Raw genomic sequence first — 27,397 nt, forward strand, 5'->3', positions numbered from 1 at the left:
CGGTAAATGGTCATACCAGTAATACCGGTAAATTTCTGGGCTGAAGACCTTTGAATTTCAGTCAACATTTAGCCAAAATTTAATAAGGCCCCGTTTAGTTCCCAAAATTTTTCCTACAGTACCCATCACATCGAATCTTGGAACACATACATGAAGCATTAAATGTAGTTGAAAAAATAACTAATTACACAGTCTAACTGATTAGCACAAGATGAATCTTTTAAGCCTAATTAGTTTATGATTGGATATTATTTATCAAGTAACAACGAAATGTGATACAGTAACTTTTCGCGAACTAAACGGGGCCTAATATCTGCTGAAATTTTAGACAAATATGGGCCTACCGGTCTTATCGGTTCTCTCTGAATTCTTTTAAACCGGTAGCTTGAACACTGATACAAACAACACTGTTTACATAGAAATACAAGGACCGATCACTAGAGCTCTAGCATGACAACTAAATTAACAGGTGAGCTCGTTCCTTTATATGTTTGGCAATTATGAGAATAATATATCCTCTAATGATGTTATTGTAGTTAAAAAATACTCCCTTCATCCCAAATTATTAGTCGTTTTGGCTTTTCTATATGTATAGTATTTGCTATGCACCTAGATTTATATTGTGTCTAGGTGCATATAGCAAAATCTATATAACTAGAAAAACCAAAACGACTTAATAATTTGGGACGGAGGGAGTAATTAAGAGGATCAGAAAGTGTTTGGAGAAAGGTATGGATTGGAGGAGGAGAAGATAAGAAGGGCGGCCAAACTAAGTTGCAGGTACGCGCATACCAAATTCGAGTCTATGTCGAAGTCCAAGAACAGTCCGCATAAAAACATTGGTCAGGTCACATACGGATCGGACTCCATTTTGACGTTTTGAATATGTATGGAAAGTTAAATAACTTTTCCAATTCCTTCTATCCATCTTCGAAACAAGTGAACGCTCAAAAACTACCAAGGTGTTGCGTCACCTCTTTTTGGACTGTTGGCCCGTGTACCGTGTTGGAGTCCATTAGGGACGCGTCTAGAGTTTCTGGGCTAGCCCTAATAAACTCTTTATATTCAGTAGCCGCCGCCCAAGATACTTTTTATTTGCTTTGATTAATCTATCAAAAATAGTTTTGCCATGAGCATAATATGTCATATGAAATCTTGTTGCATATTTTTTCGTTCTTGCTTATGTTCTTCGATTCATAGGTAAAGATTAGTCTTTGTGGTGAGATCAAACCAAGCAGCGCACAATTGATAACCAGAGGCGACTTGACGCTTCAATTGCGGGCTCGTGTCTTATTAATAAGAAGCCGGACCGTTTGTGTCAAGTGGCCGATCAAGTGATAGTTACCCCATTGATAGATGATTGGTCTCTCCAGTTTCCCATCAGCATCCGAATTGGATCTTAAATAGTGAAAGACTGCCAATTGAGACGCAAATATTGAAATGTACTGAATGGGTGGGTGGGTGGTTAGGTGCTTTCTTAGAGAAACAATTTTTATAATAAATTAAATTTCTTCGACCCCTTGATTATTATTGACCAAAGTTAGAACTTTGACTTTATATATATATATACTCTAAAGGACAACTTTATGCTTGCATCAACGGAGCTGGTAACAAAAGGTCCCCGGAGTGGTGGGGACAGATTGGTCAATAGCATCTGCCCACATGGAATATAAGTAAGACTATCGTCCCACTACCTGACGCATTGACTTGGAGTCAATGAATTCCGCGGTGTCACCGCATGGTTGGCCTTTTGCGTCTTTCCTAAAACGCCTTGTTTATTTTGCTTTATCGTGATTTATACCTTTAAAACCATCATTAGCAGTTGGATCATCTCGCACGATAGGCCACAACAAAAAGTGTAAAGAGACACAAAGATATATGTGGAGCTTCTTTTCTTTGTTCCTTAATCAAATCAGATGCAAATTACAACGGAGAGAATTTTTTTTTTGAAAAAGGGAAACTTATTGATTTCAAGATGTTAGATCAAGATGATACAACAACTCGAAACTTTCCCGACCTTTGCCAAAACGGCACACATCCTAAAAAAGATTGAAACACAAAAGAACATATTAATGATTGTCAATCCTAAGACTAGACCGCTCACTGTTGGAGAAAGACTTATTAGTGCCGGTCACAGGACGTGTTAGTGCCGGTCCCTGTGACCGGCACTAAATGGCCGGCACTAATGTGACAACACGTTAGTGCCGGCTACTCTGACAGGCACCAACATGCGTGGCCACGAGCGGTCGCAGGCATCCACTTTAGTGCCGGCTGGTATAACTGGCCGGCACTAAATGTTTTTTTGTTTTCTTTTTGTTTTTATACATATTGCTATGCGTATTTGTATCGTATTAGGACTGTATTGCAGACTAATATTAGGACCGTATTAGTACAATATTACACACTAATATTAGGACCGTATTATTAACTTATTGCACACTAATATTAGAATCGAATCACACTAATATAATATTATATATATATAATATGTACATACATATAGAGTTCATATATGGAACACTTAGGAGTTCAAAAGTACTTGAGATATTACAAATTATTAAGCATCAACTATAGTAAGGTATCAGCTTCCTCATCGTCGGATCTTCTTTGGCTACGCTTGTATGGAAATCGCCATGAAATTCGCCCTTAGGATTTATAACTTGATCGAGCAGAAATCCGCACATAGCTTCTTAAATTGCCCTAACCCGAGCCATTTCAATGAGTTCTTCTTTCATCCTCAAACGCTGTCACATTTTCAAATAAAAACATGAGAATGAAAAATAATGAATTAAAATAATGAGCAGATATGATTGTGGTCACGTACATTGAATGTCTCCGGTGTCATTTGCCCTTTTTCACTTGCATACATGTCGGCAGAGAACATTTGTAATTAAAAATATTGTACACTTGTTTATATTCATAAATGGTCATAGGATTTTTTTTATTCAATCGGCAGAGAACTACTGAATAATCGGCAGAGAACATTTGTAATTGAAATGAACCAATTCCCCTAATTTTTTTGTATACACAAAGATGGAAGCCAGGTACAAGACTGAATTATCTTGATCGACGTGAGCAAGGAGGATTTCAAGATTCAAACAGACTAAGGCTTATTTCAAGATTCAAGCAATTTATTGATTCCAACCAGTTCACATTATCCAAAATTATCCAAAATTTTAAGTACACAGGACTAGGATTTTAAGTACAAAGAAAAGCATAATATTATCCAAAATTAAGTATGGACTGCCATAGGAGTTCTTTTAGCCGTGGCAATCCATTTTCTGACCATAAAAGGCCAGCTGACCACACTTTCAATCAAATTCAGTAGCAGCAGCAAGAGAATTACCAACTATCACTTAGATTGATGCTAAATTATCCTCTCACTCTCTTTACTCTATTCATTCCAGGGGCAGACCCAGTGAAGGGCATAAGTTTTTTTTGGCAAAAAGCATAGTTAGCAGGCATAGTACAGGTTAATTGGAAACTGCAAGGGGCATGAAACTTTCATTAGTAACCAAATTCCAAGCCATCCAAAAATAGATCACAGAGACAAACAAGAAAATATTACTATTAGCTACTTAGCTATATATAAACAAACGACTATATGCACTGGTACTATAGGTAAGAATCCAAATATCTTAACTGGAGAGAACATATATAAGCAGAGGACGCTTCATAAGTTTGCTAATGGCCGGGCTTTGATTGCCCAGAAATGAATAGACACAGTGTCCAGGTGAATGCTGCTCATTATTGCTCAAAACCCAGACATAATTCTATCCCTGCCCACTAACCCAGACATTATCGCTCAAAACATAACTGAGCATCCAATAATTCTATCCCTGCCCAAAAACACAATCTATCATCTTCCTCCAGAAATCCACCAAGGCTTGCCCACTAACAACTCTGAATTTTGCATCTGAAACTTGCAGGCCGATAGGACCTCTGAATTTTTTATAGAAAATATCTAAACAATACATTTTCTGTCACATTGGGAAATCATTGCTGCCTGAGTACCATTTATAGCTACTATGGAGTTTTCCTAGCCCATCTCCTTGCTACTTATACTTAGCCATGGCAAAACTTTGGTTCACAGATTCTGAAGACCTTCAACTCGTAACAGAACATGGCTAATCAGTTCAAAAGAAAATATAAAATAGCTAATCCAGCGGAGATTGCAATGACCTCCGAGTGAAGAAGAGATTACAATATGCCAATATGTGCCTTAGTAAGAATTAATAGTTCTGAAAACTTAAACCTCTAGCTAATGTCAAAGTTCTTGTTCCATATTCGAACTGCTTGTCTGTTACCAATGTTGCATGTCTGTAAGGCGAACTAGCTAGAGACACAATTTTGCTCAGGATTATTGAGGGAGCTGTTCGGATCAAATCAAATACCAATTTTCTGAGCGCAGTTCGACGGGGACGAGCGAGGAGGGGCGGCGGCGCGGACCGGGCGAGGATGACAATGCACGGCAGCGCGGACCGGATGAGGGCGACGACGAGGCGCACGGTGGCGCTGGCGAGGATGGCAAGGTCGCGGCGGCGCAGTGGCAGCCGGTCGGCAACGGTGGGGGGATGACCTCGATGGGCGCATGCGCGGACCGGGCTAGGACGACGAGGAGCAGCGGCGCGGACCGAGCGAGGTCGATGAGGAGGGCGCGGTGGCACGGGCGAGGATGACGAGTCGGGGCGTCGGCGCGGACCGGGCCGGGCGAGCGAGCGAGGACGACGAGGAGGGGTGCGGCGGCGCGGGCAAGGACGACGAGGTTGGGGCGGCGGGGGTGACCGGGACGGCGGAGGACGACCTCGAGATGCCGTGGCTGCGCGCGGTGGCGGTGGGGCGGCGAGACGCGCGGTGGCGCGGCCGAAAACGATGAGGTCGGGGCGGTGGGGGCAGGGCGGCGCCGGTGCGGCGGGGGACGACTACGCGGCGCACGCGGGCGAGGGCCGGCTGGGAACCCACGTGCGGTGGCGGCGGCGCACGAGAGCAGGGGGCGACATCGATCTGAAATTTAGGCGGAGAGATGTGAACTGGTGGAGAGAAGAAGGGAAATTTGTGAATTTAGGCGCAGTTAGTGCCGACTGGACTTATCAGACGGCACTAACCTGCCCCCTGTGACGTCAGCGGGTCATGTTAGTGCTGTCTGGTAAGTCTACCCGGCACTAACGTGTGCACATTAGTGCTAGCCAGCACTAACGTGTCCAAACTAGCGGGAAGCTAAAATTGGGCACGCCAATTCCTTTTTACACTACATTTTTAATATTGATAAATTGATATCTTTAATTTTTAATAGGCTTAATAATTGGAATAGTATAACAAAAATTGATATCTTAATTTTTTAGCATATTTTAAATTATATCTACACAATAATAATAGTAATTTAAATAAATTAGCAAATATGCTACCCTTATCAATTATGTGTAGCTTATAGGGTTTATAAATGTCTATGGTTCTATTATTCATAATAAATCGAAAACCTTTCATTTTGATCCATGCAAAAATATATAATTTTTTTTAATAATAGTCTATACAATGATGTAATCAATTCGCAAATTACTTGATTATTTGTTTGTAATTTAATGTTTCAACGCTCCTAGTAATGCAAAATTAGTGAAAGTAAATAATATTTATACCATGCAAAAATATAATATTATCTGAAGATGATATTGAGTCCTCATTGCACGAATAATATCGAGAATTGAGATAAACACGACGCGGTGTGTTACATTACATCACTTAATGAGAAAATACAACATATAATTTGGATAAAACTACTACTCATTATCATTATCTACTGGAATATTGATGATCTTCCTTTTGACGAATGTGCCTTGATCATGATCACGGCATAAGTAAGGTGTGTCGTCTTTAGATAAGAGGATGCTGGGGTCAACGTCAACTGAGAATGGAGGAAGGTCATCAATCTGGTCATAATCTTCCGAATTGTCCGAAATATCCTCAACTCCAACAACTTTTCTTTTTTCTGGAAGAACTATGTGCCGTTTCGGCTCATTTTCAACTTTGTCTGCTTGAGGCGTCTTATCTGACTTCTTCTTCGGTTTGCTTGACATGTCCTTTACATAGAACACTTGTGTCACATTCTTGGCTAGAACGAATGGTTCATCTTTATATCCAATCTTTTTAAAGTCGACTATGGTCATCCCATAACGGTCCTTCGTTATGCCTCCTGCAGCCACCCATTCGCAACGAAATAGAGGGACAACTATGGGTTCATATTCATGTTCCCATATCTCCTCTATGACACCATAGTAGTTGTTCTTTTCGCCATTACTGTTTACTACACACATACGGACACTACTGTTTTGGTTGGTGCTTTTCTTGTCTTGAGCTCTCGTGTAAAATGTATACACATTGATTTCGTACCCTTGGTATTGTTGGACAGTGATTGAAGGTCCTCTACCCAGCCATTGAAGTTCTTGATCAACTGTGTTGTTGCCCAATAATTTTTTTCTGAACTAGCCGTCAAAAGTTTTTATATGTTGGCGTGTAATTCAAGCAAGATTCTTCTGTGGATTTTCAGACCTTATAATATTCATGTGTTCGTCAATATATGGAGCCACCTTGGATGAATTCTGAAGAACCGTGAAGTTTGCTTGGCTGAATTCACTACAAGGGATGTTCGCATTACATTTCTTTCCTAGTGTGCCTTTTCCCTTTAGTCGCCCCTTATGGTGTGACACGGGGAGCCCAATCGGATTGAGATCAGGAAGATAGTCAACGCAAAACTCAATGACCTCCTCTGTTCCATAGGCCTTAGCAATGCATCCTTCTGGGCGAGAACATTTACGCATGTACTTCTTCAATACTGCCATGAACCTCTCGAAACGGAACATATTCTGTAGAAAAACAGGACCCCGGATAGTTATTTCTGTCACAATATGAACTAGAAGGTGTGTCATAATGTTGAAGAAGGAAGGTGGGAAGACCATCTCGAAGCTGACAAGACATTCGACAATGTCTTTTTGCAGCTTTATTAGATTATTTGGATTAATTGCTTTCTACGAAATTTCATTTATGAATGCACAAAGCTTTACAACTGCCAATCTCACATTTTCTGGTAGAACACCCCTTAGTATAAGCGGAAGTAATTGTGTCATCAGGACGTGACAGTCATGGGAGTTCAAGTTTTGGATTTTCTTCTCTTTCACGTTTATTATGCCCTGTATATTTGAGGAGTACCCAGATGGGACCTTGATACTGTTCAAGCAATTGAACATACTTTCCTTCTCCTCTTTGCTCAGATTATAGCTGGCAGGTTTTAAATAGTGGTGTCCTTTGTCTCTCTTCTCGGGTTGTAAGCCTTGTAGTCTAGCTAGCATCCACATGCCGCGCCTTGCTTCCAGTGTGTATTTTGACTTACCATACACTCCCAGGAAGCCTAGTAGGTTCATGCAAAGATTCTTCGACAGATGCATCACATCAATTGCATTGCGAACCTGTAAGACTTGCCAATGAGCTAGGTTCCACAATATAGACTTCTTCTTCCACATTAGAACATGCCCCTGGTCATCCTTGGGAACAGGTTGGCTACCGGGATCCTTTCCAAATACTACCTTCACATCCTTGATTATCGAGAACACACATTTTCCATTACGGAATAGAGGCTTAGGACGAGTTTCCAGCTCTCCTTTGAAATGCTTCCCTTCGGTTCTTAAGGGGTGATCGGTAGGAAGGAATCGGCGATGGCCCATGTATACGCACTTCTTATAGTGTTTCAAATAAATGCTATCGGTTTCATCATAACAGTGGGTGCAGGCCATGTATCCCATATTTGACTGTCCCGAAAGTTTTGCAAGTGCAGGCCAATCATTGATGCATACAAAAAGCAAAGCTCGGAGGTTGAAGGACTCCTATTTATACTCATCCCACACATGTACACCTCCTTCTTTCCAGAGCAGTAAGAGATCATCCATCAAGGGTTGCAGGAACACATCAATATCGTTGCCAGGTTCTTTTGGCCCTTCTATAAGCACCGGCATCATGATGAACTTACGCTTCAGGCACAACCAAGGAGGAAGGTTGAACATACATAGGGCCACAGACCATGTACTATAAGCACTGCCAGACTCACCATACGGATTTATTCCATCCACACTTAGAGCAAATCTTATATTTCTTGGGTCATTGTCAAATTGAGGATACTCTCGGTTAAGGTTTCTCCACTGGGACTCATCTGCTGGGTGTCTGGTCATGTGATCCTCCTTACGATCTTCTTTGTGCCAGCGCATCAACTTAGCGTTATCCTTGTTTTTGAAAAAGCACTTCAGACGTGGTATTATAACGAAGTACCACACCAACTTTGCAAGAACTCTCTTCTTTACCGGCTGCCCATCAACATCACCTGAATCATCTCGCCTGATCTTATACCGCAATGCGCTGCAAACAGGACAAGCTTCCAAGTTCTCGTATTCGCTGCGATACAAGATGCAGTTGTTAGGACATGCATGAATTTTCTGCACGTCCAATCCAAGAGGGCAAACCATCTTTTTAGCTTCATTTGTTGTTGACGGCAGTTCATTACCCTCAGAAAGTATATTCTTTACAATCTTTAATAACTCACCAAATCCCTTATCGGCGACACCATTAGTTGCCTTCCATTTCAGCATCTCCAGCGTGGTACCCAACTTCTTCTGCTCCGGTTTGCAACTAGGGAACACCGGCCTTTTGTGATCCTCCAACATCTTCTCGAACTTTAATGCCTCCTTCACAGTATCACTGTCTTTCTGGGCATCAAGCAACGCCTGACCTAGCTCGTCATGTGGCTCCTCTTGTGTAACATTTGCTTCACCCTCATCCTTTGGTTCATCTTGAAAGCCACATACTTCATGAACCCATGCCCAATCTAGAAGATTGTTACCACAATCGTCATCTTCTTCATTATCTTCCATCATAACTCCAACTTCGCCGTGCTTGGTCTAAAGGTTATAGTTACTCATGAAACCATTCAATGCCAGGTGATTCCATAGAGTATCTCTTTTCCAGAATTCCTTTTTATTTTCGCAAACACTGCATGGACAACACATTAAACCCTCTGGCGACCTATTTGCCATTGCCGCCTTGAGAAAAGAATCTAAACCCTGAATCCACGCCGAGGTGCTCCGGCTTCCGTGCATCCATTGCCAATCCATCTGTAATTAATTACCGTATAAAACAAAAATCAATTCTACATATCTTAAATTAGCATAATTGTCGCTAAAAGAATGAACACAAATAAATGTCTCAACATCCAACACATATTATCCAAAGAAACTAGAATATGCAAACTATCGGCGAAACTTATTTCTTGTGGAACTTATGTACAAATTAAAAAAATCATGCTCATTATTCTTAAAAACAAGTTACTATGAAGTAATTCAAAAAAAATTATAAATGTGTCATAGGCCACCTATCTAGTAAACATAAACTAAATAGCAAAATAAATTGGCACAATAACATATACACATGTCACCATGAAATAATCTGAAAAAATCATTCTAAATGTATGATAGTCAAACTATATAGTAAACCTTCTCTAAAAAGCAACAAATCAATTCTACCTTGCTCAAATTAATGAACAAATTGATAAATCATGCTCATTTTCCCTCATCCTTAAAATCCTTAAAATTTTGCATAATAACATATACAAAAAATATTTTAAATGTGTCAAAGTCAAACTATCTAGTAAACCTTCTCTAAAAAGTAACAAATCAATTCTATTTTGCTCAAATTAATGAACAAATCGAAAAATTATGCTCATTTTTCCTCAACCTTAAAATCACTATTTTCATTATCCAGAAAGCATGAAACGAAAAAATAAACAGTGTGAAAAAAGAGTGGAAGAAGCTACTAACCTTTGGTGCACTTGAATGAGCGAAATCCTCACAAATTTTGGAGAAAATGGGTAGCACCTCCCCTCTAACACGCCATGGGAGAGAGGAGGAGCTCGGCCAAATGGATTGGTCGGGCTGGGGAAGAAGGAGTGGGTGGTATATACGGGGCAAATTAGTGCCGGCTGGTGGTTTTAGCCGGCACTAAGTGTGGACGTTTAGTGCCGGTTAAAGCCACTAGCCGGCACTAACTTGCCCCGTGCCAAGTTAGTGCCGGCCAGTATCCCTAACCGGCACTAACAGGCTTCTGACCGTTGTGGGTTAGATGTTGACCGTTGGGGGATGGCACGTTAGTACCGGCTGGGGTTTATAGCCGGCACTAACGTGCCCGCCGGGTACTGTTCAGGCACGTTAGTGCCGGCCCCTAGTTGACCGGCACTAACGTGCTGGTACCAATGTACGTTTCTCCAGTAGTGGCCACCCATGTGCCCGGATAAAAAAAATTCTTGGCCACCCGCTCCAAGAACCGAGATATGCTGCAGCAAGCATCTCCTGGAAGGTAGGCTGTTGAAGGATAGCCCATATACGGAGCCACCTCCTCTTTGTGTGTGGGTTTAGTTTGGTAGAACCCGCATAGAGTATTACTAGAACTTTGTTTGGCGAATATCACAAAAAGTAAATCTCACCGCCTAGTTCTCAAACAAGGCTCAGGGTATCATCTAGGTCTCCAAACTTTCAAAATGCAGATTCAAATTTTTAAATTTGCTAATCGCATCACGTGAGGTCCAAATGGTAATTGTTCGGGTTTATATGCGAGGATAATATGATATTTATATTGAATTATTCTGTTTGGGTTTTCATTTGTACTCCATTTGCAGCTCCAATATATAGATTCTATCCACTTCGGCTCCAAACTTCGAATGCGTATTTTCTTTGGCATGGTGATCCCTGCGACGTTCTTGCCTTCTTGGTTTCACACACACAGTCTCCGGATTTGCCTGCCCCTCCGCAGATTTTAAGCTTGAGGATTGCAGAAGGTGTCTTCGGCGTTGATGTTTCTTTTACCCTCTGTCGCAGCTTATCGCTCGTTCCTTCGATGATATTACCTTCGGCTTTAGTGACGTACTGACGTCGAGTATGGATCATGCGCTGCCTGTCATGGCAGTGACATAGTGTAGTAGCACTTGTTAATTACTACAACAGTCTTGTTTGGATCCGTGGGTTAGAGTTAGAGTTGGCTTTTTTGAGCAATGCTAACCCAAAAATCTCCAAACAGGATGTGTTAGATGCATCCCAAAAAACAGTCCCTCCAGGGGGTGCTTATTGGGGTTAGATTGGTGGGCCACACATTCCTTTTTTTCTCCTTGGATCCGATTGTGGACTCGGCTCCCCCCGACCCATAGCGACTCGCGACAGGGGCGTGCGCCGCCGCCAAACCCCCCCACCCCCCGACGCCCCTCCCCGCGGCGCCCTCGCCGCCCGTCCGCTCGTCGCCGGCCGTCCACCCTCGCCGGCGTGGCCGCCCATCCGAGCGGCGCCGCGCGTCCTCCCTTCGCCACCTTCCCCACCCCCTGGCGTCCCATCCCCGCCGCCCGGCCTGCTCGACGCCCCTCCCCGCCGCCCCTCCATCGCCGGCCCTCCTCGGTGCGCCCTCCTCATCGTGCCCTCCAAGCCGCCCCTCCTCGTCGCGCCCTCGAAACCGCCACTCCAAGCCGCCGCCCCTCATTTCGCTGCGCCCGCAGATCCGTGCCTGCGTGGTGGTGCTCCCCAAGATCCGCTCTGACCGGCGGCCCTGGGAGCGCTGAGCACTAGCGGCCCTGGGAGCACCGAGCACCGGCGGCCCCTGATCTGGGCTATGGCGATCTGGGCAAGAATAGATGTTAGTGCTCTATGTGAATACCATACCGCACATGAAAGGAAGTGAGGTCACACAAGAGATGGCCACACTAGATCTAGCTAGAAAGAGTATTTGAAGAAAAAAATGTCTTTAATTTAACTCTAACTTTTACATCCAAACACCTCTTTAGTTAGAGTTAGTTCAGGATTAGTTCTGAGTTGGAAATTAACTCTAACTTCTAACCAAGTTAGAGTATCCAAATAGGGCCAACGTTTGGTTTACAGGTCAAAAGCGTAATAAAGCAACGCACAAAGGCTGGCGTGCATGGTTTACACAGGTCGCCCGGATTGTTGTTCCCTGTGCGTCCTAGATAAAGAATGGTTGAGCTTATCGCTCGCTCCTTCGATGATATAACCTTCGGCTTTAGTGACGTCGAGTATGGATCATGTGCTGCCTGTCATGGCAGTGACGTAGTGTAGTAGCACTAGTTAATTACTACAACAACGTTTGGTTTACTGGTCAAAAACGTAATAACGCAACGCACAAAGACTGGCGTGCATGGTTTACACAGGTCGCCCGGGTTGTTGTTCCCTTGTGCGTCCTAGATAAAGAATGGCTGCAATCCAAAAATGATTTTATAGAATCCCACGCATGCAATTGGTGTCTTCTCCCCTGGACTCCCACCCACCCCACTACAACAAACGCCACCCGTCGCAGAGACGCGGACCTCAACTACCTCAACTCAAACTTTGTTTCCCCGGCCCCCGAGCCCCTGCCCTCCTGGTGCACAGTCATGTTCTTCCACCTATCAACATTTCTCTATATATTTTACTTCCCCGTCCGCCAGCTTCCGACCACGCTTCGGCGCCATTGCTTCCCCTCCCCATTCTCCGCATTGCTGATCTGCGCGCCGCGGCTCCCATAACCATCCATAACAGCATCATCAAGATCAAAACGTTTGAATGGATTCTCCGAGCGGGAGGAGGGAGAACGATTATTTCAGCATGCCGTTGTCAGATCTAGGCGAACCTGATAGGCAGTTTGCTAGGTGCCGAAACCTCATCATGTCGGCATATGGGTATGGTGGTGGCGATCCTGGCCTGGCAAAGTGGATCGTGCGAGAAGCCGCCGGGGGGTCGCGGAAGCTCTACTTTTGCGTCTTAGGAAGTTTATTCTACATCGGCTTCGCGCCTACTCCCTACAGGCTTGAGCAATGCGATGAGCCAGTCTACTTCGACAAGCCTCAGGACGAGGACGAGGGTGACGATTCGGATGATGATCACGGCAGCGGTCCAGTGTACGACAAGTATGAGCACAACGAAGCTGCAGAAGGTGAGCAACGATTCATATTAAGTACAATTATTATTAAAAATCATTCTTTTTTAAAAAAATAAGAAACAATTATTGCATGATTTTGCATTCCTACAAATCTCATGACCTTTTGAAATCAAATAAATATATATGTATGTGTAGTCCAGCACTAAATCAATAATATCACTACTACAATAGGGATCATCACCGCTGGTTTGGATCCCCATTGGATTTGGGTCAATGGTGATGGGGTGGGTCATCGTCGCGGCTTCTAGAACCGACAATAGTAGATGTTAAAAAAAAATCCCACCGCTGCTTCCCTGAGTGCCGCTGCGCATCCCCGTCTCTGTGTGCCGTCACACGTCGCCATCCCTGCGCGCTGACGCATCCTCAAGTGCCCCTCAAAAAGGGACGGGAGGGGCCTGTGCGCCACCACAGCCTCATTCCTGCGCGCCACATGGTAGGGAGGGAGAGGCCTGCGTGCCCCCGCCCGCTACCGTGGCAGAGAAGAGGCGGCAGGGAAGAGAGGGGAGGGTTGGCGAGGAAACGTGGATAGGAGAGGGGATGGGCGCCCACTACTACAATAATCTTTACCGAGGTGGGCAAATTTTATTTTTCGACGTGGGCAACAGAAGCACCTCCGAGCCAAGGTTACAATAAATAGAGTATTTTCCGAGGCGGGTTGGTGCCTACCTCGGTTAATCAAATAAAAAAAGAAAAAAAGAAAACTCGTGGATGAGCCTGCCGAGCCCATCCACGGGCCGCTACCACCGCATCTCGCTGGTGGATCACCGCCACCACCGCTCGCTGGTGGAGCGCCGCCGCCGCCAGGCCTGCACGGATCCGAGCAACTGTTCGGACATTGGAACGACAATCCGGATACTCCGGGTATTAGTCCGGATACTACGGACTTAGTGTGACATCCCGGCCCAGGGCTTAATAGGATTAATAGGATACTAATACTAATAAGTTGCAACTAGGGATGGCAATTGAACCCGTGGATGCGGGTACCCGCGGATTTCAGACCCGGTGGATGCGGGTGCGGATTTCAAATTCAACCCACGGGTGCACCCGCATCCGCACCCGCAATATGCAGGTGCGGGTGCGGGTTTAGAATTTCACCCGCAGATGAACCCGCACCATACATAAATTCTGGCCCAGATAACCTTTAGGCCCAGCCCATTTATCCAACACATATATAGCTGGTTGTAACTCTAGCTCCCAATTTCCAATCCCCATTCCCCCGACCCCCACCCATCTCAGCCGCCAGGTAGGCAGGCAGCCCGCACGGGCGCACCGCGCACCGGCGCACAGCCACAGCCGCACCCCGCACCGGCGCACAGCCACAGCCGCAACCCGCAGCCACTGGCCTGCTGCTTGCAGCCGCCTGCCGCCCCGCCCCCTCCCCATCCCGGCTCCTGGTCCTGGCGGCCTGCCGCCGGTGCTCCAGGCGGCGCTATCGGCAGGCGCGGAGGCGCCAAGGCTCTAGGAGGCAAGCGCCCAGGCGGCACTCCGCACTCCGCCGACGCCCAGGAGGTCAGGCGGCCCTCGGCAGGCGCGCAGGCAGCAGACAGCAAGAAGGTGGTGCCTCCCGCCCTCACCAGAGACTCTCCCCCTCCCTCGCCACTTGATTGATTAATTCAGATAGTCTTATGTACTGATTTAGTTCATCTTATTACTATGCTGAATTGTGATTTATTGTTAGCTTCATCTTATTACTATGCTGAATTGTGATTCTTATTATAGCTATTGTCAAATCCGCGGATACGCGAAACCCGCGGGTCTACCTGCGGGCGGGTTTTTGCCAAACCCGCACCCGCATCCGTGGGTGCCATCCCTAGTTGCAACTTCTTTTCCGGAAGCCGACCTTCAAAGAACTCCGAGGTTGGGTGCTTGGTCCGGAGCAATTTGGGGATGGGTGACCGACCGAAAAGTCTTCTCGGGTGCGTATGAGTGAGGACAAAGTGTGCAGAAAAGACTGGTGTTGATATGTGAGGGCAGTCTATGTCCTAGAAAGCTGCCAGATGTAAGCGGACCCGGCCTCGAGGAGGCGGGACGTTACACTTAGTGCCCGAACATTCCGGACTGTGATCTGGACACTCCGGATTTCTGCTCAAGCACTCCCAGAATGTATTAATCGAGGCGGTTATGTTAAGATGAACCACCTTGGTTAATGGATTAACCGAGGCTTTCAGCTTAAAGAAACCACCTTGGTTAATACATGGTTAACCGAGGCAGTTGTACGGCCGACGGCCTCACAACGGTTAACCGAGGCGGCCCACCGGCCTTCGAGACCTTTTTTAAAGGTCGCGGTAAATGTTTTTTTTTGTAGTAGTAGCTACACCTCGCGAAAGAAGTTGCGCACGACATGGGCGTTGATGGGGCTGGACTCGGGGCGGCCGCCAGACTCCTTGTACGCGACAGAGGCGGCCGATGAAGTGCGCACCATCATGGCCCTTCCAGTTGCCTTGACCTGCCTTGGTTATAGGGGAGGGGCAGAGGGTAGCAGCTGGGTGGCAGGGGAGGAGCAGTTGGGTGTCGAAGAAGAGAGGAGAGGTGTGGGGAAGAGGGGAGGGGTGTCGGAAAAGGAGTAGGGTGGGAGGGGAGGTGGGAGGGGAGGGGAACGGAGGGGAGTAGGGCGGGGAATGAGGGAGAGATAAGAGTGTGAGGGTAATAATGTGTCTGACAACATTACCACCGGATCATAATACGAACCGCGGCGGTGATGCGTACTATCACTGCCGGTTCTAAATAGTTGGAATCGGCGGTGATAGCCATCACTTTGGTTCAAAAGCCGGTGCTGATTTGCAATAGCCCTACTTGTAGTAGTGTATGTGTACTCCAGTGGGTAGTAGTCGCCTAGGCGTCCATAGTAGCTTTTGGCAAATTGGCAGAAGATGGCTTCTAAAGGTGGTGGTTGATTAGATGGGTGATGATGTGGACATACTTTTGAAGTTTGTGGAGTCGATATGATACTGTAGTCATCAAGGATATTTTTGGGTGTGTGTGGGAGTTGCACTAACACCTCCATCACAGTTGTACGGCCATAGATAGGAGGTGGGTCATGCATACTTGTTATCATTACTGGTTGAGTAATCCTTGCCGCATGGGACCGTAGACCAGTAAGAGCAACCGCTGCAGGGCTAAAGAGAACAATTATACAAAAATGAATACACATGTTGTATCATACCCGTCCTCCACAACCATATTGTTAGGCCCTTTCGAGAGGTGCCCCGCAAGAGTATAGTATCATGCTTACACTTTTCTCCTCACTTCGTGTAAAGGGATAACCCGAATGTGTTACGGTTGAAGAATAAAAACTTACAAATTGGCTCCATCCTTGCTCAACTAGCATGGTGATACTAAATATGTGCACGTAGCACTCATGGGTCACTACTAGTCGTAAGCAAATTGGGCCAGGTGTCACACATGTTTTCACCCATTCATTTCAATCAAGACTTAGGTAACCTATATATATCAATATCATCATTACTTATACCATCAGTACAACTAAAAAGGTATGCAACACTTGATAAAGGTACTAATACATAATCGAGTTCCTACTCTTACACCAAGTTCATGGTCACCAGAGTTATATTCGTTATTGTATGAGTTAAGCCATGACAAATAACCACAAGTGACAAGCAATCATACTAAATAAGTTCATAATAAATAACTAATACAAATATTAGCACCACTAGAAAACACTCTATCAGTCCACCCTAAAAATACTGGTAGCAAGAAGGTCCGGTAGGCCTTCCAACTACCGGTATATTTGAGGTGGATGGAAGAGCCTACAATAACCCTTTGTACCAGGTGCAAACATTACCCGGTACTAAGAGTGTCATTTTAGTCTCGGTGGTGTTTCCACTCGGTACTAAAGTGTCCTCCCACAGTAATATCGGGTGGTAACATCCCTCGATATTAATATGGACCTTTTAGTATCGGTTACTAAAGGGTGTCTCATGGGTTACTTAAAAAGGAAAGTACCCCCTCTTTAATTATAATTAAGATGTGTAGGTGAGATGGTAAGGGAGGTATGCATGCGAGGCAAGAGGTCATAGGTTCGAATCCTGACCACCACACGTGCGCGTATTTCGCATGATGTACGCCTGTGCGGAGCTTTTCTCGAATTTAAGATTTTTTTTGGCCAAAATGTTTTGGCACCGGGTGGAAACACCACCCGGTACCAAAACAACCTTTGCGTACACTGGGTTATATACCCGGTGACGAAGACGGAGACTTTTAATCTCAGCTTCGCAGTAACGGTTGAAAAACGGTACTGATGGCCTATTTCTACCCTGTGCAAATAGCTTTTTTTCTAGTAGTGTAGGTTCAACATGGAGAATACTAATAACTTACTAGATGATACCTCGCGCGCGTTGTTGCGGGATTTGTTAAACAAAATTTTAAGATGAAATTTGAAAGTAGAAACACTAAGGTGATTGCATGGCAACTTGAAGTCATTAAGAAATGAGACACAGAGGAAGAATGTGGCGCGGGGTATATCAAGTAAGAGCAACTTTAATGGATTAGCTAAATGGATTTGATTAGATAAAAAAATAAAAAATTTGGTGCAAAGGTCATCCAACAGACTCGCTTTCATCGTCGCCAATGCATCGCACTCGGTATCCCAGGACCTCTGCTTACTTTCTTTGCCGAGCACCTGCGCCTCGCCATCCGCTCCACGCCGTCCTCTTTCTCCTCTTGCGCTCCTCTTCCCTCACTTCTTTCACCTCCCGCGCGGCCTCCAGTCACCCCGCGCCTGGCCGGGTGCCCCGTAGCGACGCTCGTTGTCGCTCCTCCACAGCTCCCCATCACCGGATCCGGAGGCGACGCCTTGCTACTCCTCGCCCGCCTCATCGCCACGCACACCGTCGCTCGTTCGCCGTCGCCATCGCCGTGGCGCGTTTGCGCCCTCCCCATTGACGGATTTGGCAACGCCTTGCTGCTCCTCGCTCGCCGTTTCGTCACCGTCGCTCGTCGCTCATTGCCGCACGTCCACGCGAGCCGTTGCCTAGTCGTCGCTCCCGCTGTCACTCGCCCACCGCCGAGGCTGGTGGCGTGTGGCGGCCGCCGGGGCTGGAGGCAGGGGCGGCAACCATCCACCTCACGGAGTGTGCCCTCGACACCAACCCGGCACTGCTACCCGTGCTCGCAGCCTTGGATGCTTGATGCCCTTGTCAGAGCCAACGACTTGGATGCTGCGTTGGAGGTGTTTGTGGAAATGCCACAGTGCAATGTGGTTTATTGGAACATCCAACATTTGGAATATAGAGAGTCTTGGTTAACCTTGCTAATAGAAAACTTTTTATCTTTTTACCTAGTGTATCCATTTAGCTAGAATGTTTACCTAATCTGTTGAACTTGCTCTAAGGTACTTCCTCCATCCTGTAATGCAGGGTGCTCTAGTTTTTTACTAACAAAATAAGCAGATAGACAAAAGACACATACACTCCTCATTATCCTTTGTTTAGTTAATTAATTGCAAAATTATTGGTCGGCTAGTGGTGCCGCACCAATACCCCACGAGACCTCCATGCCATCATCCAAAGTGTCTTCGGCCTCAACAGAATTGGGGGCCGAATCAAGGATGAAATCGATGGGGGCGATACCTTGACGTGGATTATTATCGCCATGCAGCCGAGGGGACCCATCACCCATGCCCTCAGTGCCTGCTAACGCATCAGAGACGGCAAAGTTATTGGTGAGGACGCGCTGAGGGGATCCCGCTCCCTCCTCCTTGGGGTTAGCGCTAGAGCTACAATGCATCTAGCCGCCGCCTTGGAGCTTCCAATGGGACACCAACGGAGTTTGATAGGGAGGGGATCAGGGGTGCAGTGAGCCACCTGCCGGCTCATCTTATTGGGGATTGAGAGGGAGGGGACTTGCATATTGGTGGAGAGGGAAGAAGATTGGCGAAGAGGGAGGCGACTAGGAGATTAGGGGAGATCGGGGGATTAGGGGTGGTTGGTGACCCTCGCCTAGCGGTGTGTTAGGAAAAAAAGTTTGCCGATGGGTATCGTGCATGGGAACTGAATGGATAAGTCTGATTAGAAATTTTGTCCAAAGGACCTTAGGATGCCATACATTTGGGTACAAAATTTGAATCCTCTAATGCCTTACATTTCAGGACGGAGGAAGCAGCTAGATGTGAGCATGAGGAGCTAAGTAGCGATAGTAGGGATGGAGATGGAGACAATGGAGGGAGAGAGAATGGAGAGGCCATGGGGAGAGCTATAGTAAGATAGGGAGTAGGGTGCGTGGTGTTAGGACTTTTTGGGTGTGGCTGTCATGCTTACAATTTACTCGAAATGTCCCTGCTTATTGTTACTCCTAAGTAGCTGGGGAAAGGACCCATGGTAGGTTCTATATAATCACTGGCAAGGATACTTTTAGCATCTCTGTTGATCCTTGATATTCTTGGGACTAACTAAAAGGATAGGTGGTAATATAGAGGTAGTAAAGGGTTTTAAACTTTAACTTGGATAATTGAAAGGCCGGGCGCTAAAAGGGCCGAGATCTAATCTTATACAATTTTGGATTAAAAATATATAAAGGCTAAATTGGATTGTGAAGAGACTATTAGGACTATGATCGGTTACCACCCAGGGACAGGGTGGTATCCTTATTGCTGGTTGTTGTTGGCCTTGTTCATGAGCAGGGATACTCTAAGGGCCTGTTTGGCATGGCTCCAACTCTGCTTGGAGCAGCTCCACTCTAAAACTCCAGCTGGAGCTAGCTCTGGGTGGAGTTGGAGCTGGTTGGATGGGGTGTTTGGCATAGAGGGTGCCCCCAGCTCCAGAAAAGGGTATTTTGAGAGTGGATTGGCATTGTTGCCCATAATTTAATTGAATGAACTTATTATTAATCGAAATCACCTGTTACTAAATATAAATTTCTACAAATTCAAATCAATTATAATCTAATCCCAACAATACAATATTTTGTTGCGCCAATTATAATTTTAATTCCAATTATCATCTAATTTCCCCCAAAATATAATTGTTTTGGTGCGCCATTAATTATTGCATTCATGTCTTCTTCCTGATGAAAGCTCACGGTGAGCAGATAAGGATGAGGAAGGCTCATTCCAGGCAGAGCATCATCACGTGAACAAGCAGCACCCGTCGCCGGCCAAGCAAACCGTCCTATCCCTTACGGCCTTACTTGCGACCACGTGCACGGCCCCACGCCCACAACGCCGCCGGCGGCGTCCGCCAGCAAGCGGTGCAGCCAGCCTCCGCGTGGGCCGCCTCGGCGCCGCCCAGTGCTGCCCCGCCCTCGTGCAGGCTGCAGACCTGGAAAAAGAGCGGCAGGCCGCGGCGGCGGGAAGGGCGGGCGGCATACGAGGAGAGAGCCGAAGCTCGGGGAGGAGACGCACGGGCGCCGGCGGCGGGAGGGGCGTGCGGCGGGGAATGGAAGCGAGGGATGGGAGCTCGGGACGGGAGGGAGGCGGCGGGCTGCCGAAGGAAAAGAAACGAATCGTTTTTTAAGCAGTGGCAATGGTGGGTAATTATCTCACAGCTTTGTCTTGGTTCACATTTGAGTTTTTTGGAGTTGCAAAAGAGGTGCTCCAAAACTCCAAGTCCATTTGAACTACAGCTCCAGAGTTTTGGAGCTCCATTGAGTTTTGGAGTTGAGATGTTTGGCTACAAAATTGTTTGTAGTTGGTGGAGTTGAGCTTCAGAGCTATGCCAAATAGGCCATAAACTTATCATTCATCATTTTGATGGTAAAGATTACTAGTTCTATATTTGCAACAATCAGAATGATGGATGCAGAAAATGGACACGCACATATACGGAGTCGGAAATGAGCATATGCTCATTCACTTTTTTCTGATGTGCCCTCATCCTAATTACAAGCAAACAGATAGATAAGTGCATTACAAATCCTTAGAGCATCTCCAAAAGCTCTTGTATCTATGAATAGCTAAAATTCTGATATAGCTTGTATCTATGAATAGCTAAAATTCTGATATAGCTATTATGTAAAACGAAATAGCTAGCGAAAAAGGGATGAAATCCAACAGCTTTTTCAAAATCCAAAAAGGAATGGCTAGCCCTCAACGCTAGGCAAATATACCCAGCAGCACCCCGTGGATAGAAGACGAGGTAGATAAAGTTTCTTTGTCTTTCTTTTTTTATCTAACTCACCCAGGATACAAGAGCTCTTGGAGATGCTCTTAGAAAATATATAATTGTAAGCAAGTTGCAAGTTACATTCAGTATTATTCTACCTCTGTCACCAACTTACTACCTAGATTTAATTATGTTTTAGGTTATGCAACGGTCATAGATGTTTTTCTTATGTTGTAATTCATCGGAGCGATGTAATTATTTGGACCTTTGTGCATCTACAGCAAAATTACAATCATACTTTTTTATTTCAACCAGTAGCAACTCACAGTCTGGTAGATTGTAACTGAATTACTTTTGAAGTTGTAACTAGGGGGCATCACAGATGTCAACTCATATGTATAATTTGTTTTTGTGGCAAACTATGGGGGAGTTTGCCATAGCATTTCATTTTTATTTTATAAAAAAGAAAAATACATAGAGGTGGGATACTCATATGTATAGTTGCAATTAATTAGTTCTATCATTTTTTAATTTGGCTTTTTGTTTGCAACAGTGATTAGCTTATGGTTGAGAATTTATCTCTAGTTGGTGTAGAGATAATTATTAGGATTGTCTGCACAATTTGATTCATCGAATATAATATGTGTAATGGAACCACAACCCACTTGACCATTTTCTTTATACTTCTCTTATAGTCATTATCAGTCCATAATAACCTAATTTATTAAATTGTAATTGTTCGGTCCAAGCAGTTCACGTTACATGGAGAAAGCTGGACGGTACTGTGTTTGCAAGTAATGAAGCTATGATCTTTAAGCTGACACGAGGTATAATCTTAAGTTTGTAACTGATTCAGTATGCATGCTTGTGTATATTTATTTCGTACAATATTTATTATGAAATTATATGATATATATTTATATGATTTTTTTGCCATCTATGTTTTCTTCGTATCTGTATTTCTTTAAAATTGGAATGTAATTTTAGTATTATATTTTTAGTATGAAATTCTATTTACCACACCTTTAGTGTTACTTCAAAATTTTAATATACATGGAGCTATTGTATTTGGAATATGATCACTAAAGTCTCTTGCATTTAAACTTTACCTCTTTTATTTCATTAAGAATAATTGCGTCCAACACTGTTAATGACAATCTTGTTAACTTTTTATTTTTATATACATATATTGAAAGTTCTATATTATTATTACTATTATTTTCCTAATTTTTCATACTTTACATAACATTCAAATCAATATTGTTGTCACATTTATGGTTCAATAATATGATGTCATTATTTATTTTTTATTCAAATTTCAAGCTTTTTGTTTCCAAGTTTCTTGATCCAAAATAAATTATTTTATTAATTATTTCCTTTAAATAATTTTATTTTATTTTTGTTATTGGTGATCAACTTGATGCTCAAGTCAACCACATTTATATAAGATACTTCTCATGTTGCAGAGGATGTGATGCGAGGCTTCACGCTAGCAATTGCTTCAATGCAACCAGGAGAGAGAGCCATATTCACTATCCCTCCTAAATTTGCAGTAACCATGTCCGGCGGTTCTCTAAATATCCCTACAAATCAAACATTATGGCTCGATGTCGAGCTCATCTCTCTCATAACTGATATATTCGATGATCAAGGAATATTTATAAAGACAGTCAAGTTCGGAAGAGGGAATGATCACCCTTGTGATTCTGATGAAGTGTTTGGTACATTATTTCTTTGCTTCCTTCCTGTTATTTTATTCTTATTCTATTTGTTTTTGAGATTGCAAAATTATCCCGATCAAACCACAAATGTGTGACATTCTAAAAACTACTTTGAATTATATTTATTACTTAGTTTTGTGGAAACATTAAAAATAGTGGCAATTTGGGCATAACAAGCTTATCATATCACTAATTATAACGAAATTTAGGAAGTGATGAAAAGGAATGAAGATTTATTTTACGTTATGTTCTTGAATATGAATTGATCTACAAACATTTTGATATTGGAAATGGCCAGATGAATGTTGTTTTACTTCAACTTTGAGCTCAGTCCCAAAATCAATGGCGAATGAGACTTTCAATACACCTTGTATTTTTAGGTGCAGATTCTGTTGAGCGCAAGAGGGCTATGTAGTATATATGTACGATATGTAGTCACAATTTGTTGTTTATAGGTTTGAGTTAAGTTTTGAACATCTATATTCCGCATTTGACACATTGGACTAATTCTTTTACATGGAGTAATAAGAAACGTGTAAGAAATATCGCGCGCATACTATGCGTAAGACAGATGATATGGGATGGGCTGCAAACAGATTTTGGACGTGGGATGAAGGTTTTATCCTGAAGTCCAAAGTAAATAATATTTTTGTAAGTGTGTGTAACAAATGACGTGAACCAAATGTTATTATGTCCATCGTCAGTGAGTTGAGTTGTTAGTTTAATGGGTTATCTCTGCTGGTAAATGCCAGTACTTATTATAATGCCCCAAGGCTATGTTTGCCTCCTTTTTCTTATAGCTCACCCAATTTTATTTGAGCTAAGCTTTTCTTTATGTATTTTTTCACAGTGAATTATAATGCTCGCTTGATGGATGGGACTTCAGTTTCCAAATCTGAAGGGGTTGAATTCGTCCTCGAAAAAGGCAAGAATAATTTTCTTTATGATCATTGAAAACACTATGAGTTTAGGTTTAGTTTGAATTCGGAGAATATTGTGGCGGAACCACCCAAAACTACTGGGCCCGGGTGCACTGATCTTCGTTACTAAGCAACTCTGACCCAATCTGGCACTCACCGGTAGTTCCTCGAGTGAAGCCTCGATAAAAGCCACGCTATTCCAGGATCAGCAGACAACACTCACACGAAGGTGAGCCCAGAGATTACAACACAAACCATTTCATACATCTCAGAGTGATTGCAGCGGAAAGAAAATTTATTACAAACCATGTTCAGACTAGCGAAGTACTACGGAGTTCCAACTCCTCAAATTATTCAAGTCTCAAAGTTCAGCGGAAGCATTAAAAGATAACTAACGAAATAACGTGACGCATCGGTAAAGCCCGTACGAATGCGTCACTCAGCGGGAGGGTGATTAGCACCAGCTGAAGGGCCATCCCACTCAACAGACCAACCCGGAGGCAGAGTGCAAGGCCAAGTAAGACTCGCAAACAGATCTTCAAAGTTAGTACCTGAAAAACAGTGCCACAAGCAAGGCTGAGTATACAAATACTCAGCAAGACTGACCCGTCTCCGGATATAACATAGTCCGATAACTAGACATGCAAGCTTTTTGGTTGGTAGGGTTTGTTTGCCAAAAATGCCGCTAAGTGTTGATCCTTACTTTCAGGTTTTACTTAGCCAGATTCTAGTGGAATTAACCATTCTAAATTTGCAACTAACTCTACTCAAACATGGTAGAGCAACCATTTAATCAACCAGCAGTATTTTCATCATCGTATTCCACTTGTTACTCTATGTGACCGAAAACATTAAGCAATCTCATGCCGTGAGAGGCGAACGATTCTGAATCGAATTTCAACCTGGCCAGGGGAACCTAGACCACACGCATGGGGATCGACTTCGCTCCCGCCCACGCTACTTTTCCCCTTTCTTTCCAGTCCGTGGATCCGGAACACCCTCCCCGACTACAGAGTCCGACCACTCTGCACCCGTACGTCGCGACATAAAATAAACCCTACTTCTACTAGGAGGGTGCGAGATCGTTCCACTCGCCAGTCCAATCAGGTACTTAAGCTTACCGATTACCATATTTCTCGGTATGTGGCTAGTACTTTCAAACGCTTAACGAAATGAGCCACACACCGCGACCTTAGCCATTTTTGACTACACCAGCAGGGTATCACAACTACACAACCCCGCCCGTTGTCCTTACTTTTCAACAGGAATTAAAGTCAGCACAATTCCTATTCGCTCGCGAGAGGCAGGGAACCACTCGACTTCTACCGTACCTATTTAGCATGGCAACTAGTCGATAAAAAGATCCGGTATCAAACATAGGTTCCTATGGATCATGCATCTAGGGTTTTCGATCAACGCTTAGAGAACTTAAATGCAGAAAACCAACTGTTACCATACATTAATAAATAGATAGCAGAATGATAATTCGGAAAAATAGTGGGATTATGCTCCGGGGCTTGCCTTCTTGGGCACTGTCGGACAGAAAAGCTTCTGGGGCTTGGCCCAGGTCTTGAGACAAGTTAGTACAGTTCAGATTAACCTCCTGCTCCGCACGAGAGTCCGCGGGCACCAGTTCGTAGTCTCCGTCCGCGAGGTTAACCGTTTCTATATGCAATGCAAGATTTTGAGTTATTCAGGGATATAATTTCTTTCCTTCACGATAAAGTTGTAGTCCACGAAAGTTAATTTAGTGATGATTTCACCTTTCGTTGCATGGGTAATCGCTTATAGAGTAGCAAGCATAACTACGGTTATTCATGAATGAGTGGGGTTTTGGGTTTTCATTTTCAATTTCAACACATAGCATGCTTTCATTATTCCTTAACAACACAACTACTAAAGAGCTAGTGATGAAACACTAAAGTAACTCAGATTCAAACTTGAACATTCAGGGTATAAATTTCAGCATCTATCATAGAGCAAAAACTATAACTATTCATGCAAATGGATTACTCTAGTTGCTTCATCTTTTTGTACAGAATGTTCAACATGGGTTCTGGTGCTACAAATTTTATGCAAGCAACTTCAAAGCATAAACTCAGTACTGAAATGTTTCCAGATTTTATACATTTATATAGCAGAGGTGATAAAAAGATTAAAAACAGCAAGCCATTAACAAAGATTAATTCTACAGAAAGTTTTACTAAGGATTTGGTTCTCAAATTTTTACCAGAGACTAGTCCTGAGTTAAACATACTCCAGAAAATTTTTCAAGATTTAACTCACTATGATAAATTAGTTATTCAGTTAACTTAACATGAGTTTGCATGAATTTCTCAAGATGCATTTGACCGGTATTGCATCTGAACTTTTTATAACAGGTAGAACATACTCTAAACAAGTTCATGCCCAAAAATAAAGATCAGAAACATTGTAGATTACTCAGAACAAAAATAGTAAATCTAGCCCTAAGATGCTAAGCATGATTATTCGACAAAGCCAAACCCAGTAACTGCAGCTCAAATTTTTTTTGACGGGAACACAGAGCTAAAAAGAGACTCCAGAAATAAATATGGATTTTTCTGAGCATAAGAACTATATATGAGGAATTAAGTTGATTAAACAAGCATAAATCATGGTATATAGCAAATGAACTCTAATAAATTTTAATTTTAGCAATTTGCAGGGATTCAGTGGCACAAGGCTGTAGAAAAATTTTCAGAGCAAGTTCATGTACATATTTTCCAGAATTAAATCGAGAATGTTAACAATAGATTAGAGAATCTTGATTGTTCTAACCTGATAACTGTTTTGGTTTGGTGTCATCTTTTTACTGTGATCTTAGCATCCCATTAGTTATAACATATCCAAAAATCAAGGTCATTTGATGAGCAGAACTTCATGAACATGCATAAGGTGATTTTCTTAATCTTTTCCCTAGACTAAATTCGGTTGAGTTTCTGCAAATGTGAATGTTACAAAATTTGTAGATTTTGTTACAAGGATTCCAGATCAGTTGAGTTTGCATTTTTCTGATTTTTCTGTGATTTGTTTCGTATTTTAGAAGTTCACTGGTATACACTGTAAAACTTGCAGAGACACCCTTGAACGAAAAAAAGAAATTACAACCGGGTCCTTCGCCGGCCTTCTCCGCCGTGGCATCTTGCCCGTGGTGTTCTGCGGTGCAGGGCTTACCGGGGCTGCCACGGGGAGGCGCATGGGGGAGAAAGGATCGAGGAACACCTACCCTGGTCGACGTTCGAGCGTTTGGAGCACAGGTTCAAGCTCGTCGGCATTGATGGCGGGTCGGTTGTTCGGTTCGCCGGCGCTGGAGGCGAAGGAGGGCTCGGGGTAGGGGAACAAGGCGCGCACGAGCACCGCGTGAGCTCGTGGATGCTTCTGGGATAGCTGTCGGGCTCGGTCTTCCCCGGAGCTGGCCGGTCCACGGTGAGCCTGAGCTCGCCGGCGGCGGCGCAAAAGGGGAACGGCTTCGGGAGGGGGTTTGGATTCGATTCCGCGCGCGTGGAGCTTAACTGGGAGGTGGCGAAGCTGCTGCGGTGGTCGGAGGGGGCAATGTGGGGCTGGGCTAGCCGGTCCGCGAGAGCTGGATCTCGGCGGCCATGGCGGAGCGGCGGGAGGAGGAAGAAGGGGAAGAAGGGGCGCGACTGTGGGGGTTCTGGGGGTCTTTATAGGCCAA

General features: G+C 44.2%; 1 protein-coding gene across 3 annotated transcripts in view; it reads left to right on the top strand.

The window, feature by feature from the left end:
- Window positions 1-12,527: 12,527 nt before the first annotated feature.
- LOC120676307 (70 kDa peptidyl-prolyl isomerase-like) overlaps window positions 12,528-27,397 on the top strand; it is a 44,130-nt gene continuing 29,260 nt past the window's right edge. For all 3 annotated transcript variants that reach the window (XM_039957542.1, XM_039957544.1, XM_039957543.1), the window contains exons 1-4: window positions 12,528-12,996; window positions 21,812-21,886; window positions 22,526-22,780; window positions 23,631-23,705. In XM_039957542.1, coding sequence (XP_039813476.1) covers window positions 12,627-12,996; window positions 21,812-21,886; window positions 22,526-22,780; window positions 23,631-23,705 — 775 coding nt within the window. In that variant the 5' untranslated portion in view covers window positions 12,528-12,626. The remainder of the gene's footprint in view (window positions 12,997-21,811; window positions 21,887-22,525; window positions 22,781-23,630; window positions 23,706-27,397) is intronic.

Source organism: Panicum virgatum, chromosome 5N (genome assembly GCF_016808335.1).
Source record: "Panicum virgatum strain AP13 chromosome 5N, P.virgatum_v5, whole genome shotgun sequence".
Classification (NCBI taxonomy): Eukaryota; Viridiplantae; Streptophyta; class Magnoliopsida; order Poales; family Poaceae; genus Panicum; species Panicum virgatum.